This window comes from Zeus faber, assembly GCF_960531495.2.
Source record: "Zeus faber genome assembly, chromosome: 21".
In the NCBI taxonomy this organism is placed as follows: Eukaryota; Metazoa; Chordata; class Actinopteri; order Zeiformes; family Zeidae; genus Zeus; species Zeus faber.
Window position 1 is genome coordinate 18,851,917 of NC_137208.1, and position 12,500 is coordinate 18,864,416.

Genomic DNA, 12,500 nt, shown 5'->3' on the forward strand with positions numbered 1-12,500 from the left:
AAAGCTTTTCAACATGGCTGTAATAATATATACAGATAAGTGAATTTAAGTTAAAAATGAAAACATTTAATATTTCATTTAAGATTGCTCTTAAAAATAAATAAATGAATAAATTAATTCATTAATCAATTAATGAATTCATTTAAAAATGTGTGTGTGTGTGTGTGTGTGTGTGTGTGTGTGTGTGTGTGTGTGTGTGTGTGTGTGTATATATATAATAAAAATAGATATAAAAATATAAATATTGGAATATGGACAGAAATGTGTAAAAGAAAAGGCACTTTAAAATATAAACATAAATTGGTAAAAACTGTTCTGTCTCTTCAGGGTACAAAGCTGACATGCTGACCACCAGGTGAGACTTACAGTACAATGTGGTTTTTTTTCATTGTTGTGGTTTTGCAGTTGTCCCCTTTCATTTTGAAGCTGTTATTTACCCACTACTTCCATTTAAACTGTGGAATATGTGTAATTCAGTTGCTCTCCTCTCTCTCACTCCCCATCGTTACAGCCGCGGGCGCAAAAACTCCCATAGCAAGCACCAGGTAGCCTTTCCTTGTTATGAAACTTGGGTGTCGTGGGCTTTTTTCCATGTTTTGTTGCGTTTAAACCGTGGAAGCCCGTGTCGCCCCTAACCAAAATCTCAATGTGACGCTTCTAGGACTCAACAAAAGCCATACCTTTGCTTGTGGAGAGCTCCATTCGCTACATTAACCTGCACGGTGAGTGGACCTTACTGGCCTTCATTTGTACGTCTAGAAAACTGCGTTTGTCAGAGGAAAACTCTGGGATTTATTTTTTACCATAGGCCTCATTTTCCGATTCCATTTCCCCATTTTCGTTGGAAGTCAACCCCAGTGAATGGCGTCAGAATCCTTTAAATGGATCCAGTATTGAGAAGGTGGCTTCAGCAGACGGCAATGCCAATCACTGGGGTTGGCGCCCAATGGTGGAAAAACATTGTTAGGCTTAAAGCATAAAAAAATACCAGAGTTTTCCTTTCATACCTTATGGGCCATTTGGAAACACGAGGGATTCGACCGGACCAGGGTTTAACCAAAGGGCTTCGTCCTTTTGTGTTGTCATCAGGTCTTCAGCACCAAGGCATTTTCAGGGTGTCGGGGTCACAGGTAGAGGTGAACGACATCAAGAACTCCTTCGAGAGAGGTGAGAGGTCAAGTGCAAGGTCGTCTGGTCTGGTCAATTTAGCGCCTTCGTCTTCGCAACCATTTTTTTTTCTGGTTCAGGTAACGATCCACTGATCGACGAGGAGAGCAACCACGACATCAACTCCGTGGCCGGCGTGCTGAAGCTCTACTTCAGGGGTTTGGAGAACCCCCTCTTCCCCAAGGACAGGTTTAACGACCTCCTTTCCTGTGTCCGTGAGTCACACTTTCCCCTTCCTCTTTAGCATCGGTTGAATAATGCTCTCTCTCTCTCTCTGGCTGACACTATGAAATGTAGAAATAGTAAGGTTGTCGAGAGCTGATGGCGGTGCCGAGCAGCTATGAGTCTGACTCATAGCCGTCGTATCCTTCTCATTTCCTGTGAGTGACTGAGTCTGAATTACCATTGACTAGCTGTGGAAATATGTTTTTTTTTTTTTAAGTCCAATTCCATTATCTATCTATCGCCCGCCCCTGCGCACACATTCACTTTCATTCTCAGATTGCTTTGTCTTATGTTTCCCGTCGAGCTTCTCTTTGGGATTCTGACACGGACACCCCTCTCACGCCCATTCCACAGAGGAGATGGAGAAGAGGATAACTCTCGTCGCACACCACGTGCTGCTATTTGACGACGTACTGCATTAGCCAACGATGGAGCGATGACCGTTCGCGTTTCTCTGTCTCCCCCACAGGCATAGAGAACCTGTACGAGAGGGCGCAGTGCATCCGGAAGATCCTGCTGGGCGTCCCGCGGGCGATGCTGGTGGTGATGCGTTACCTGTTTGCCTTCCTGAACCAGTGAGTGACGACTTACGGAAGAAAACCGTTAAAATACAAGCCGCCGCATGAATCGAGCTCTACATGCACTCCGCTTCAAGGGCAGAGGGTTCAACATCGGAGCCAATCTCATCTCCAACAAATATAGCATGTGAACATGAGGCGTGGAGCGGTGGGAGGTGTGAGTGGGAGGAAGAAGAGTGTGATACGCAAGTGTGATGTACCAGCTTTAATGTATGTTAACATGCAGTCGCTGGCTGGGTGCGTTTGGCTTTCCAAGCTTCCTTTCTCGCGTTCTTTCTTTCTTTTTTTGTGCGCAACCGAGACGGGTCCGTGGCAGCCGAGCTTTTTTGTCTCGTGGTGACCCTTGAGAAATGTACGGTCCAAACGTGTCACGTTTTAGTCTCGCTCTGTATTTTCTGCCCTCAGAGCAGCCGGTTACAGGCCACGAGACTCCAGATGGGTCTCGAGTCTTTTCAGAGGCGGAGATGTTTCGAAGGTTGTTGTTGCCCGCCCGGCAGCCAAAAACCTCCTTCCGCTTTGTCACTCCGGGAGAAAACACGATGTACACGCTGCTCATACCGACCCTCCCCGCCCCCCTAACACTCGCCCTGTCCCGTCCAGCCTCTCCCAGTACAGCGACGAGAACATGATGGACGCTGGGAACCTGGCCATCGTGTTTGGCCCCACGCTCCTGCCCACCCCTGACACGCTGGACCAGGTCGCCTGCCAGGCGCATGTTAATGAGGTCGTCAAAACGGTCATCCTCCACCACGACAACATCTTCCCCGACACCAAGGAGCTCCCCGGACCGGTGTACGAGAAGTGCATGACCGGCGACCAGTACTGGTGAGTACTTCGCTAAGGAGGATGTTCTCGGCTAAGACTCTTTCATTAGCTTATTAGTTCCAAATGTGGCAACACATTTCTTTTTTGAGCCATTTTATGGAAAATGGCAGAGAGAGTGTGGCCGTCTATTGCTGACTGAAGCATTTTTTGCGTTCTCCCTCCCTCCCTCCCTCCCTCCCTCCCTCCAATTCTCATTCCCTCTCACTTGTTCTCCCTCCCTCCCTCCTTCCATCTCTCTCTCTCTCTCTCTCTCTCTCTCTCGATCCCCGACTCCCTCCCGCAGCGAAAGCCCGTTCAGCGAGCCGGGTGCACTGGAGGAAGCCGAACCTGATGGCGGCACCGAGACCCAGACCAGCGAGGAGGGTATGCATAACCCCTGACCTTCAACACAATCCGGCCCGTCGGGCCTCCTCCCGCCTCCTCGTCACCCCCCCCCTGCGCCCACTCCCCCTGCTACTCCGATTGGAGAGCAGTTTCCGTGGCAACAGCAGCCATGGAGACAACCCTCCCTCCCTCCCTGCCCTCCTCTACTCTTCCTCCCTCTCCTCTCCACGTGTGGGGCAGGAGGACGGTAGCTAGCGGTGGGAAGGACGGGGGGGATGGGGGGGCTGAATTGATAAAGAAAAAAAAAAGACTTTAAGCCTTTATTGTTTTTCTTCACCCTCCCCCCTCTTTTTTATCATTGGTTGAACACAGGGAAGACAATGCCTCTGAGACAGGTGACTGGCAAGTCCGGGTTCACCTCTATTTCCCCGTTATCTTCATCTTCTCCTTTTCCTTTCCCTTTCTCATGTAATCTCTCTCTCTCTCTCTCTATCTCTCTCTATCTCTCTCTCTCTCTCAGAAGGGGAGGTGGTGGAGGCCGTGGCAAGGTTCGACTACGTGGGTCGATCGGGTCGGGAGCTCTCCTTTAAGAAGGGCGCAGCTCTGCAGCTGTATCAGCGGGCATCACATGACTGGTGGGAGGGGCGTCTCAACGGCACCCACGGCTTGGTGCCTCACCAGTACATTGTGCTGAAGGACAGGCGAGTGCACGTGTGCCGTGCACACACGCACACACACATACACTATAGACCACATATATGAACATACTGTACATATACGCATTTGCAGAATAACCCATGTTCAGTATTCATGAACCGGCGTTCTAGGACGTCAACAACGCCGTCCATTATGAAACAGGCTGTATATCATTTTGCACTCCCAACCGAATTATTGTATAAGCGAATAAATGCTTGAAGTGTTCACAGCTCTCTGCTCTTTTCGTTTGTGAATCAAAAGTCAAACGACTGTTTTTGGTGGAGACTGACTTCAGAGTCCAGACTTGTTTTAAAGATTTGTTCACTGTGAAGGAATCTTTCGCGCGTCGTGCATCAATGCCACAGTTGATCCGTTGACTGGTCCCCGTGATGGATCCGGCGCTCACTGGATTCCTAACCTTGTTGATTACAGTAGTAGATGTATTGACTCGTGAGGTGGCTAACCACTTACTATTGATCCCTTAATTGATAATTGGTTGCATTTGTTAGTTGAGGCTCTCCCGCTTCCGGGGGGCCATGGCAGTGTCGGTGATTTAGCCCGATCGGCAACTCAGAGTTCTTCTCTGGCTGTTTTTGTTTATAGGACCGACGCCATGTCAGATACACTCAGTCAGAAAGCGGACAGCGACGGAGGAAGCAGCAGCACCGATGACAAGAGGTCCAGGAGCGAGCTGAGCTCCCCGACCGACATCAGACCTCCAGAGACCTATAACAGGTCTGTCATGTAAGACCAAAATTCGTCTTGTTCACATCCAACTATTCTGTGAATCCCTCTCAGGCTGAAACCGTGACAAATTATCTTGACTTGCCTAATGAGACCCCGGCGCTAAACTCTAATGCTAATCTCTCCCTGGGTCGTTCCCGACGACAGCCACCGGCGGAAGAGAACCGAAGGTCTGTTCCGCCGCCCCCTTGGCCGCTCCGACAGCCACTGCCATGGGAACGGCGGGGTGCTAGAGAGGAGCTCTCCCCCAGTGACCGGCCACTTCAGCCCCCGGGAGCTGCTCCTGGGGCGGGGCCAGGGGCTGACTCCGCCACTTGACAGCCCAGAGCGCCGGCGTCGCTCTGCCGCCGCTGTGACCATGACAGTGAGCCGACACGACTCTCTGCGGAGACCTGAGGACACGCCCATCCGGCGCTCCAGCAGCGGGCAGCACGGCTTCACTGACTCCCACCGCTCCAGGGCCCTGGACCCGGACACTCTGGCACAGGTACGCCTGGTTCTGAATCAAGCATCAAACCGAGCTGTCGGGCGTTTTCGTTTTCCATTTCATCTTCCTCCTCTTACTCCACCTTCCTTCCCCCCCTGTGCAGGACATAGAGGAGACGGTGAGCGTCGCCCTGGGGGAGCTGCGACAGCTGGAACGACAGGGCTGCCGACCAGCCCCGGACGTGGTCCTGGACACTCTGGAGCAGGTCAAGAACGGCCCTGCCACCGCCTGCTCCTCTGAGTCCCCTAGCCCCCACAGCACCCCCAGCACGCCGGGCACCCCCGGAACCCCGGGCACGCCGGGCACCCCGAGCCCCCTCAGCCCGCTCAGTCCCATCAGCCCCCTCCCCGGGCCGCCTCCAGGACCTCCCAGGCCGGCCAACCCTTCCCCCGACACCCTGGGCTCCTTTAAGCCTGTGGTGGCCGCCCGCATGGGGGCCCCCCTGCGCCCCCCCGCCCTGAGGCCAAAGCCCATGGTCCCGCCCAAGAGCAGCACCCCCCCTCTGCCCTCACCAGTGGACAAATCGTGCACCATGTGAGCTTAAATGGGGCCGAATCAGGCCTGTCCCGGAAGAAACGGGCCATTACGAGGAGATCAGGGTACTGCTTACTGTTTATAATCAACATGAGGGTAGAAACGGTAGGACAGAGCAAGAAAAAAAAAGGGTTTTACTGTAGTAATAAAAATATAATATACGACTTGATCTACGATATGATATGCCATGATAATTTATGTGTCGTCGGGTTGGTGTGTACTCTCTTTGGTGTGTAGGAGTTTACTTTCTCCGTGTATCGAAGCATTTAGCAACGGTTAACTTAAAGAACTGCTGAAGGAAGGGGAAAGAGGGTACAGGGGCGAGGCCCGAGCCAAGAGCATCCCCGTCCCATACGGGAGAGGCGGTGGTGATACGTGGGGAGTGTAGTTTGGCTCCAGTGAAATGTAGTTTCAGTGATGTGAACATTGGCTGTGCTGTCGCCGCGGTAGGCCTTGCATTTGCTGTCAAGCCTGTCGCGAAAGGCTGCTGTATTCTTAACCTATTACGATCGGCTGCTGTGTCTGTCATGTATTAAAAACCCATAGGAGGAGGAGGAGGAGGAGGAAGAGGAGGACGCTGCAGAGTGAAGATGCCTGTCGTTCACACGGTCCGTGGGGGAGGCAGATTTGTCCGTGTGACTCTTGATTTTGTTTGTTATTTTTCTATTTCACTTGGTTCAGCTGCTACTCTCACGACGCCTCAAACCAAGCCTCTTGGGGTGGTCCGTGACTAAAAACCGTAAAAAAAAAAAGAAAAATAATTATCTTAAAAACTCAACGTTATTTAACCCATGTTTAATGAATGTTTCCGGTACTTTAAAGACTGTTCGGCCATCTCTTGAATGTTCGGCGAGCTCGTTCGGTGTCACCCTGCCCCCCCATGGCGTCGAATGGCGGCCGCTCAACTTAATACAGCCTTCTCTTGTGTTTTCTGGGAAGCGACCCCATACCTTAAGCGGTGAGGAGGGCCGAAAGGCAGTGCTTTCTGGAATGGGGTCGTGTGCGTGATTTCCTTCCCGTCTGCGCGGTGGCTGATTGTGAGTGAGCGAGTGAGCGTGTGTGCGTGTGTGTGTGTGTGTGTGTGTGTGTGTGTGTGTGTGTGTGCGTGTGTATGTGTGTGTGTGTGTGTGTGTGTGTGTGTGTGTGTTTGTGTGTGTGCCTGTGTGTGCGTGTGTGCGTATGCCCTGCCAGCCTGCTCTTGTTTAGGCACTAGAATAGTGATAGATAATAGATTATTCATGTCTGCCTTGAGTGCCAGAACATGTGCAAAGTTGGGGAGGTGTGCGTGCCTTGTTTTTCTTTGCAAGGATGTAGTAGGTCTAAAAAAAAGCATGTCACTTAAGTTCCTTTGTGTGTGTGTGTGTGTGTGTGTGTAAATGGTTGACCTGGTTGTATCACTAAAGTCACTAGCTAACCTTAAAATTCACAGTAACCTAACAGGGTGGGGCTCTGTGTGTAAGTCGCCCAAAAAAAACAAACAAAAAGAAAAACACTTGAACAGCACACTGAATGTCACCTCCAACTGGGCAGGTAAATGATGCGAGTGCGATGAACAACGGCGTATGTTGCTGAAAGGGGCGTATGTGTGTGTGTGTGTGTGTGTGTGTGTGTGTGTGTGTGTGTGTGTGTGTGTGTGTGTGTGTGTGCGCGAGTAAACGTGGAAGTGCCTTTTTTTAACCTTGTCTTTTTGGGGGGAGTTGTGAATCCACTCACGCATGTCCTGTATGAAGAGCAGCAGCACTCCAAATGAAATAATCATAAAAGTGTTTTAATAGATTACCGAAATAATAAATTCTAGCGTTAACCCATTGTGACATTGCACTTTGATGTATAGGATTGTGTACTTGGCATGTAGCATCATAACATGTTGGTGCGTTTTAAGACTCGAAAAGAGGGAGGCTTTCTCTGAATGTGTTTGATAACGACAAAGGAAATGGTTTTGTCCATTAGTGTTGCTGTATTTGAACCACGAGCTTCCCCCGAAGGCGAGCTCATATAGCCAAATGGATTGTATCGATGTGTTGTATTTATATTATAAATCAACCTGAATAAATTAGCATTCAAGCATAAGACGATTAAGATTTATTTTGACTAAATGAGCGAGTAAAGTCTGCTTCACACCTAGTCCGTAATCACATCCGACAGTCGGATCTTCCCTAGCAGACGCCTGATGAACTTGGTTTTGTGTCACAAAATTTGTCAGGGAAAGAGCCCTTTTTTCCGGAACAACTGCAAGTAGGACATACAGTATACCATGTTCCATGAATGAGAGTTTCAAACTCCCTTCATATGGTGTTTGCTAAGCGCAAAGAAAAATAATAAATACGCACAATTCACTGACGTAAAAAATGTATTTATTGATGGTGACCTCCGACGCTTACATTAATAACGTCATTATTTTGAAATGCGTGATTCATTTTTTTGGTTTTATCCCAGTTCCAAAAAAAAAACATTTTTACATATCGCAGAGCCTCAATTGGGAGGCGGAAAATTCCGCATCGCAGCGCGTCACGGTAATAGGAATGAATGGGCTTCTGCTTTGTTCTTGTCGTTTGTCGTACACGGTGTGAAGCAGGCTTATGTGGCAAATTGTGGCGGTTGAACATACTTTGCTGAACTTAGGTTTAGTGCAACTTCTGATCTGTAGGGTGACCAAAATCAGAACGATTTGAGATGCAAACCATATATTCTTTATTTTTATTTTTTATTTTTTACAGGACCTTGCGAAAGAAGTAAAAATGATATAGAAATGCAGAATAACAAATGTCATTTTCCAGGTTGTGCAACTCAAAGCACTAATTCACATTTTTAAGTGAAATGTCTTATAATTGTGGTAATCCTAAATGTAGATAACTTTCATTAATATGTTTGTTAATGTGCAACATAAGTGACACAACAGGCATCAGGAAGGTTTTTTTTTTTTTTACTAAATACTTAAAACATTTTAGTATTTTATGCTCAAGGCAGTGCAGAAAATGCCTTTGACGTCTATGGTAGACCAATCCATAATTCCCTCTTTCCCGAAACCTTTTCAGGAGGGTCCTCTACATTGGTGGGAAATTGGACGTCGTTGCAACGAACAATATCATTTATTTCCCTTTTTTGGCATATATTTGGAAAATGGTAATGGTGTAATAAAATGGGATCGTTGTCTTTCAGATGTATTACATTTTTCCAATGGAATTTTCATTTGTGTGAAAAGTTGGAAGGACATTGGATAATTGGCCACCCAAGAGTGTGTTTAAGAGTATGATGTGTTTTTTTTCCCTCATATATTTTGTGTATATTGGGGGAAGGGCCCCATGATTTCAGGACATATCTTCTCTGTTCCAAACAGACGGCGGCGGGAGCGGAGGCGGTAATTGGCTGATGTTCGTGCAGCATTTTAGGAATTCATGATTGGACAAAAAGAAAATAATTAATATATATGTGATATTTGCAAACGTGTGTTTATCAAAACGTGGGACATTCCTTTCTTGTTGGACATATGGTCATAATTCAGGACTGTCAAACACATCGGGACATTTGGTCACTCTCCTGCTCTTCCTTGATCACATATAACAATGTTTACGTGCAAGCATAAGGTCTTTAATGTTGTTTAATTTGTGTCCGCATATGTTTGTTAGATATAAATATTTATCACACATGGCTCAGTTATTCATCCAAGCTTTATTTAAATTCACAGATCTCAAGTGCTGTAAATAAAAACAAACCTTTTTTTAAATCATAGCAGCAGAGTAGTTAAAACACTTCAGATATACTTTAGATACTGTCAGCTTAGAACCATGGAACTGCCGTCGTCCTATCATCATGGAATTGTAAAATGATTTGAGCTGCTTGTAAAGAAAAGGACAAAATGGTATGTTTAACCCTTTGGTCTTAAACGGATTCACGGCAAAACAGTTGTTCACACTGGTCGAAATCCTTAAAATATCAAACAGAAATGTCCATTCTAAGAAGAAAAATCCCAGAATGAGAAATGCAAAGTTGAAACATTTGCGATAAGAAACGATTAGCTCAAACATGATCCATGTTCTAACCAGCCATTGGCATGGTGAATACTATATATGTACATAGTATATTCTGGGAGCCGACCTTTGAGCAGGGGAGACCACCGCTCAGCCCTTAGATCCGGGTTTGAGGGAGCCGAAGGGCTTGGAGTTCCGCAGCGAGCCGGAGATCTCTTGCAGAAAGGCAGCAATGTGCGAGTCCTTCTCCGACTTTCTGCCGTCAAAGATGACCACCAGGGTGAAGTGGGGCTCGGGCCGTGTCAGGTAGTAGGTGCTCTGGACCTTGTCGTCGTAGAAGTGCACAGCCTTGTCCAGGGTATTGAGCTCGGCGGCGCGGTCGCCCATCATCATGATGACGTTGGGCCAGTGTGTGAGCGGCCGCTCCCCCGACGGCAGCGACACCACGGCGGGGAACTGCTCGACGCCCTTGGGCGCCTCGCGGTACGAGTGCGGGTGGTGGTAGCCATGACCCTGGAAGCTGTCCGAGCCACGGTTGTCGAACACCAGCGACACGTTGTTGGCATCATGCTTGCGGATGAAGGAGCTGATCTTGCCGTGGTAGTCGGGTGCTGTGCGGGCCGTCAGCGTCTTCATGTCGGCTGGCGTGGTCTGCCGGCTCAGCGCCTCGTGGAAGTAGAAGCTGAACTTCGCCAGGAGCGCCGCCTGGAAGCGCTGTAGCCACACGTAGAGGTGGGGCGGCTGCACGGCCTTCTGGGACTGGCCTCCGAACAGGTGCTTGCGGGTTTCCTTCTGACGCTGCAGGAGCTGCCCCCACACTGCCAGCTTAGAGCTGCCACCGTGCAAGCTGAGCAGGGCGGGCAGGAAGCGCCACTCCGACACCTGGGCCTGGCAGCGCAGCAGCTGGGTCACCACGTCCACCTCCGTCTGGAAGCCTTCCTCCACCCGGCCAAGGATGGGGTGGTGGAATCTGACGGTGGGTAGAGGTGAGGGGTTAGTATCTTAACAAACAACTGTAATGACAGCAGCTGGCCAGATCTACAGTGACCCCAAACCAGCTGCCTCTGTGTCATGCAGAGAATATATTATGGCTTGAAATTACAGTGGCTGGCTGCCACAGAACAGGGGGTCAGGCCAACACCTACGTGGTCACACCTCCGCTGGTATTTAAAGACACACACACACACACACACACACACACACACACACACACACACACACACACACACACACACACACACACACACACACACACACACACACACACACACACACACACACACACACAGCATATGGTAGCGTGCCACCTTCACCCTTCAACCACAAATGGCCTCAGCCGCCCAGCTCTACAGTTTGTTTACCTATTTCTGTGCTTCTCGCGACATGTCTCCAGGAAAAGTACAGCAGAAGCCCAGAACCTGCTATAATTGGGCATAGATTCTTCCTTCTACAACTTCTTCCCCTCCATTCCTCCCTCTCACTTTTGACCTCTGTTCCAGTCTCTCGCCTTTACACACATATCCACACCTGGAGCTGTACTTCTGCAGGACCGCCTCCAGCGTGGTGACCAGCTCCTCTGAGTTTATGCTCTTCTGTGTGGCCAGGGAATGCATTTTCTCGTACAGGTCAGCCATCTCCATGCGGGCCTGCGTGAAGTGGCACAGCTGCTCGGAGAGGTGCGACAGGAGGTCCTCTAGGTAGGGGGCGGAGCCCGGCTGGACGTGGCGCCCCGCGGTGACCACTTTACGCAGCTCATTGTACAGGGAGGTGTAGATGGTGCGGATGGAGTCTTTGCGGCTAAAGAATGACTGGCCACCTGCGGAGGGAGAAATAAAAATAAAGAAGCGTAAGCTAATAAAAAAAATACCTGGTACATACATTTACAGATGATGCTATGCATTTCAAGGTGTTTGTGATTCCCATCACAAACCCAAATGAAAATGGCTGAATTATATTATATTTAGCGTTTATAGTCTGTGCTGCCATCTGTTGGTACAAAGATTCAATTACATCAAGTTGTTCAGGCACATGACGACGTCTGGAAATGTCTGGAAATCTACCGATAAATGTGAATTCTGTAACGGTACATGTTTTCTACGCAAGGCTTTGTGACAGCCCAACTTCTCACCCTACCCCTGGGATCTTCTGGGCCATAGAATCATGTCATGTAAGCTTGATGGACTGAGAGTTTCAAGCAAAGACATTTAGAAGACTAAAAAATGCTATGGGTGCTTGGTTGCTCATTAAAACATAATCAGGTTATTTATATTTATAATACATCGTATAGAGGCCTAACAGGTATAATGTGCTGTTACACAACCACACATATAAAAGATTATATATATATATATATATATATATATATATATATATATATATATATATATATATATATATATATATAAAGAAAGAAAGAAAATAACACACTCCATGAGTGTGTGTATACGGAGCACACCTCAGGTAGTGCCATCATAAATAACCATTAACGGGCTCCAAATGGCTTAGTTGGCTAGCAAGCTGTGGCAACCAAGGGACGCTAAAAAATGTGTAATATACAATAAACCTAAAAAAAAAAGAAAACAAATGGCAATAAACAATAATACTAAATGCATCCTAAAAATTAACAATAAACCTCAATATCAACAAAACACACTGTCAAAATAAGAAATTGTGTAAGTTTGCATGGACATACATACATTACATTTCACTGCATATATGTATGGAAGTATGTATATGTATGTGACAAATAAAAATCTTGAATCTTGAATAGATATAAAAATATAGCTGCAAACAGCAATACACGGGGCGCAGTTTAGTCGGATCATGTATGTGATACAGGTTTACGAGGTTCCGTCGCACTGGAGAAAACCTGTCGTGATCGAGGATTGCTCCGAGTCCGTTTTTTTTTCTATTTATTAATTGCATGGAGGCTGTTGTGCTTGTAGCGTGGAA

The 12,500-nt window shown here is 47.8% G+C and overlaps 2 protein-coding genes across 3 annotated transcripts in view; one reads left to right on the forward strand and one right to left on the reverse strand.

Moving 5' to 3' along the window:
- LOC307246566 (SLIT-ROBO Rho GTPase-activating protein 1-like) overlaps positions 1-5,584 on the forward strand; it is a gene marked incomplete at both ends in the record, with an annotated part of 19,515 nt that extends 13,931 nt beyond the window's left edge. The window contains 12 exons of the mRNA XM_080022530.1: positions 328-355; positions 512-545; positions 662-722; positions 1,090-1,167; positions 1,248-1,382; positions 1,862-1,967; positions 2,571-2,795; positions 3,079-3,158; positions 3,640-3,832; positions 4,419-4,550; positions 4,707-5,046; positions 5,150-5,584. Of these exons, the coding sequence (XP_079878656.1) occupies positions 328-355; positions 512-545; positions 662-722; positions 1,090-1,167; positions 1,248-1,382; positions 1,862-1,967; positions 2,571-2,795; positions 3,079-3,158; positions 3,640-3,832; positions 4,419-4,550; positions 4,707-5,046; positions 5,150-5,584 (1,847 nt within the window). The remainder of the gene's footprint in view (positions 1-327; positions 356-511; positions 546-661; positions 723-1,089; positions 1,168-1,247; positions 1,383-1,861; positions 1,968-2,570; positions 2,796-3,078; positions 3,159-3,639; positions 3,833-4,418; positions 4,551-4,706; positions 5,047-5,149) is intronic.
- A 3,646-nt stretch (positions 5,585-9,230) lies between these two features.
- kics2 (KICSTOR subunit 2) overlaps positions 9,231-12,500 on the reverse strand; it is a 4,800-nt gene continuing 1,530 nt past the window's right edge. For both annotated transcript variants that reach the window (XM_080022393.1, XM_080022394.1), the window contains exons 3-4: positions 11,076-11,364; positions 9,231-10,518 (exon numbers count right to left, since the gene is read on the reverse strand). In XM_080022393.1, the coding sequence (XP_079878519.1) occupies positions 9,699-10,518; positions 11,076-11,364 (1,109 nt within the window). In that variant the 3' untranslated portion in view covers positions 9,231-9,698. The remainder of the gene's footprint in view (positions 10,519-11,075; positions 11,365-12,500) is intronic.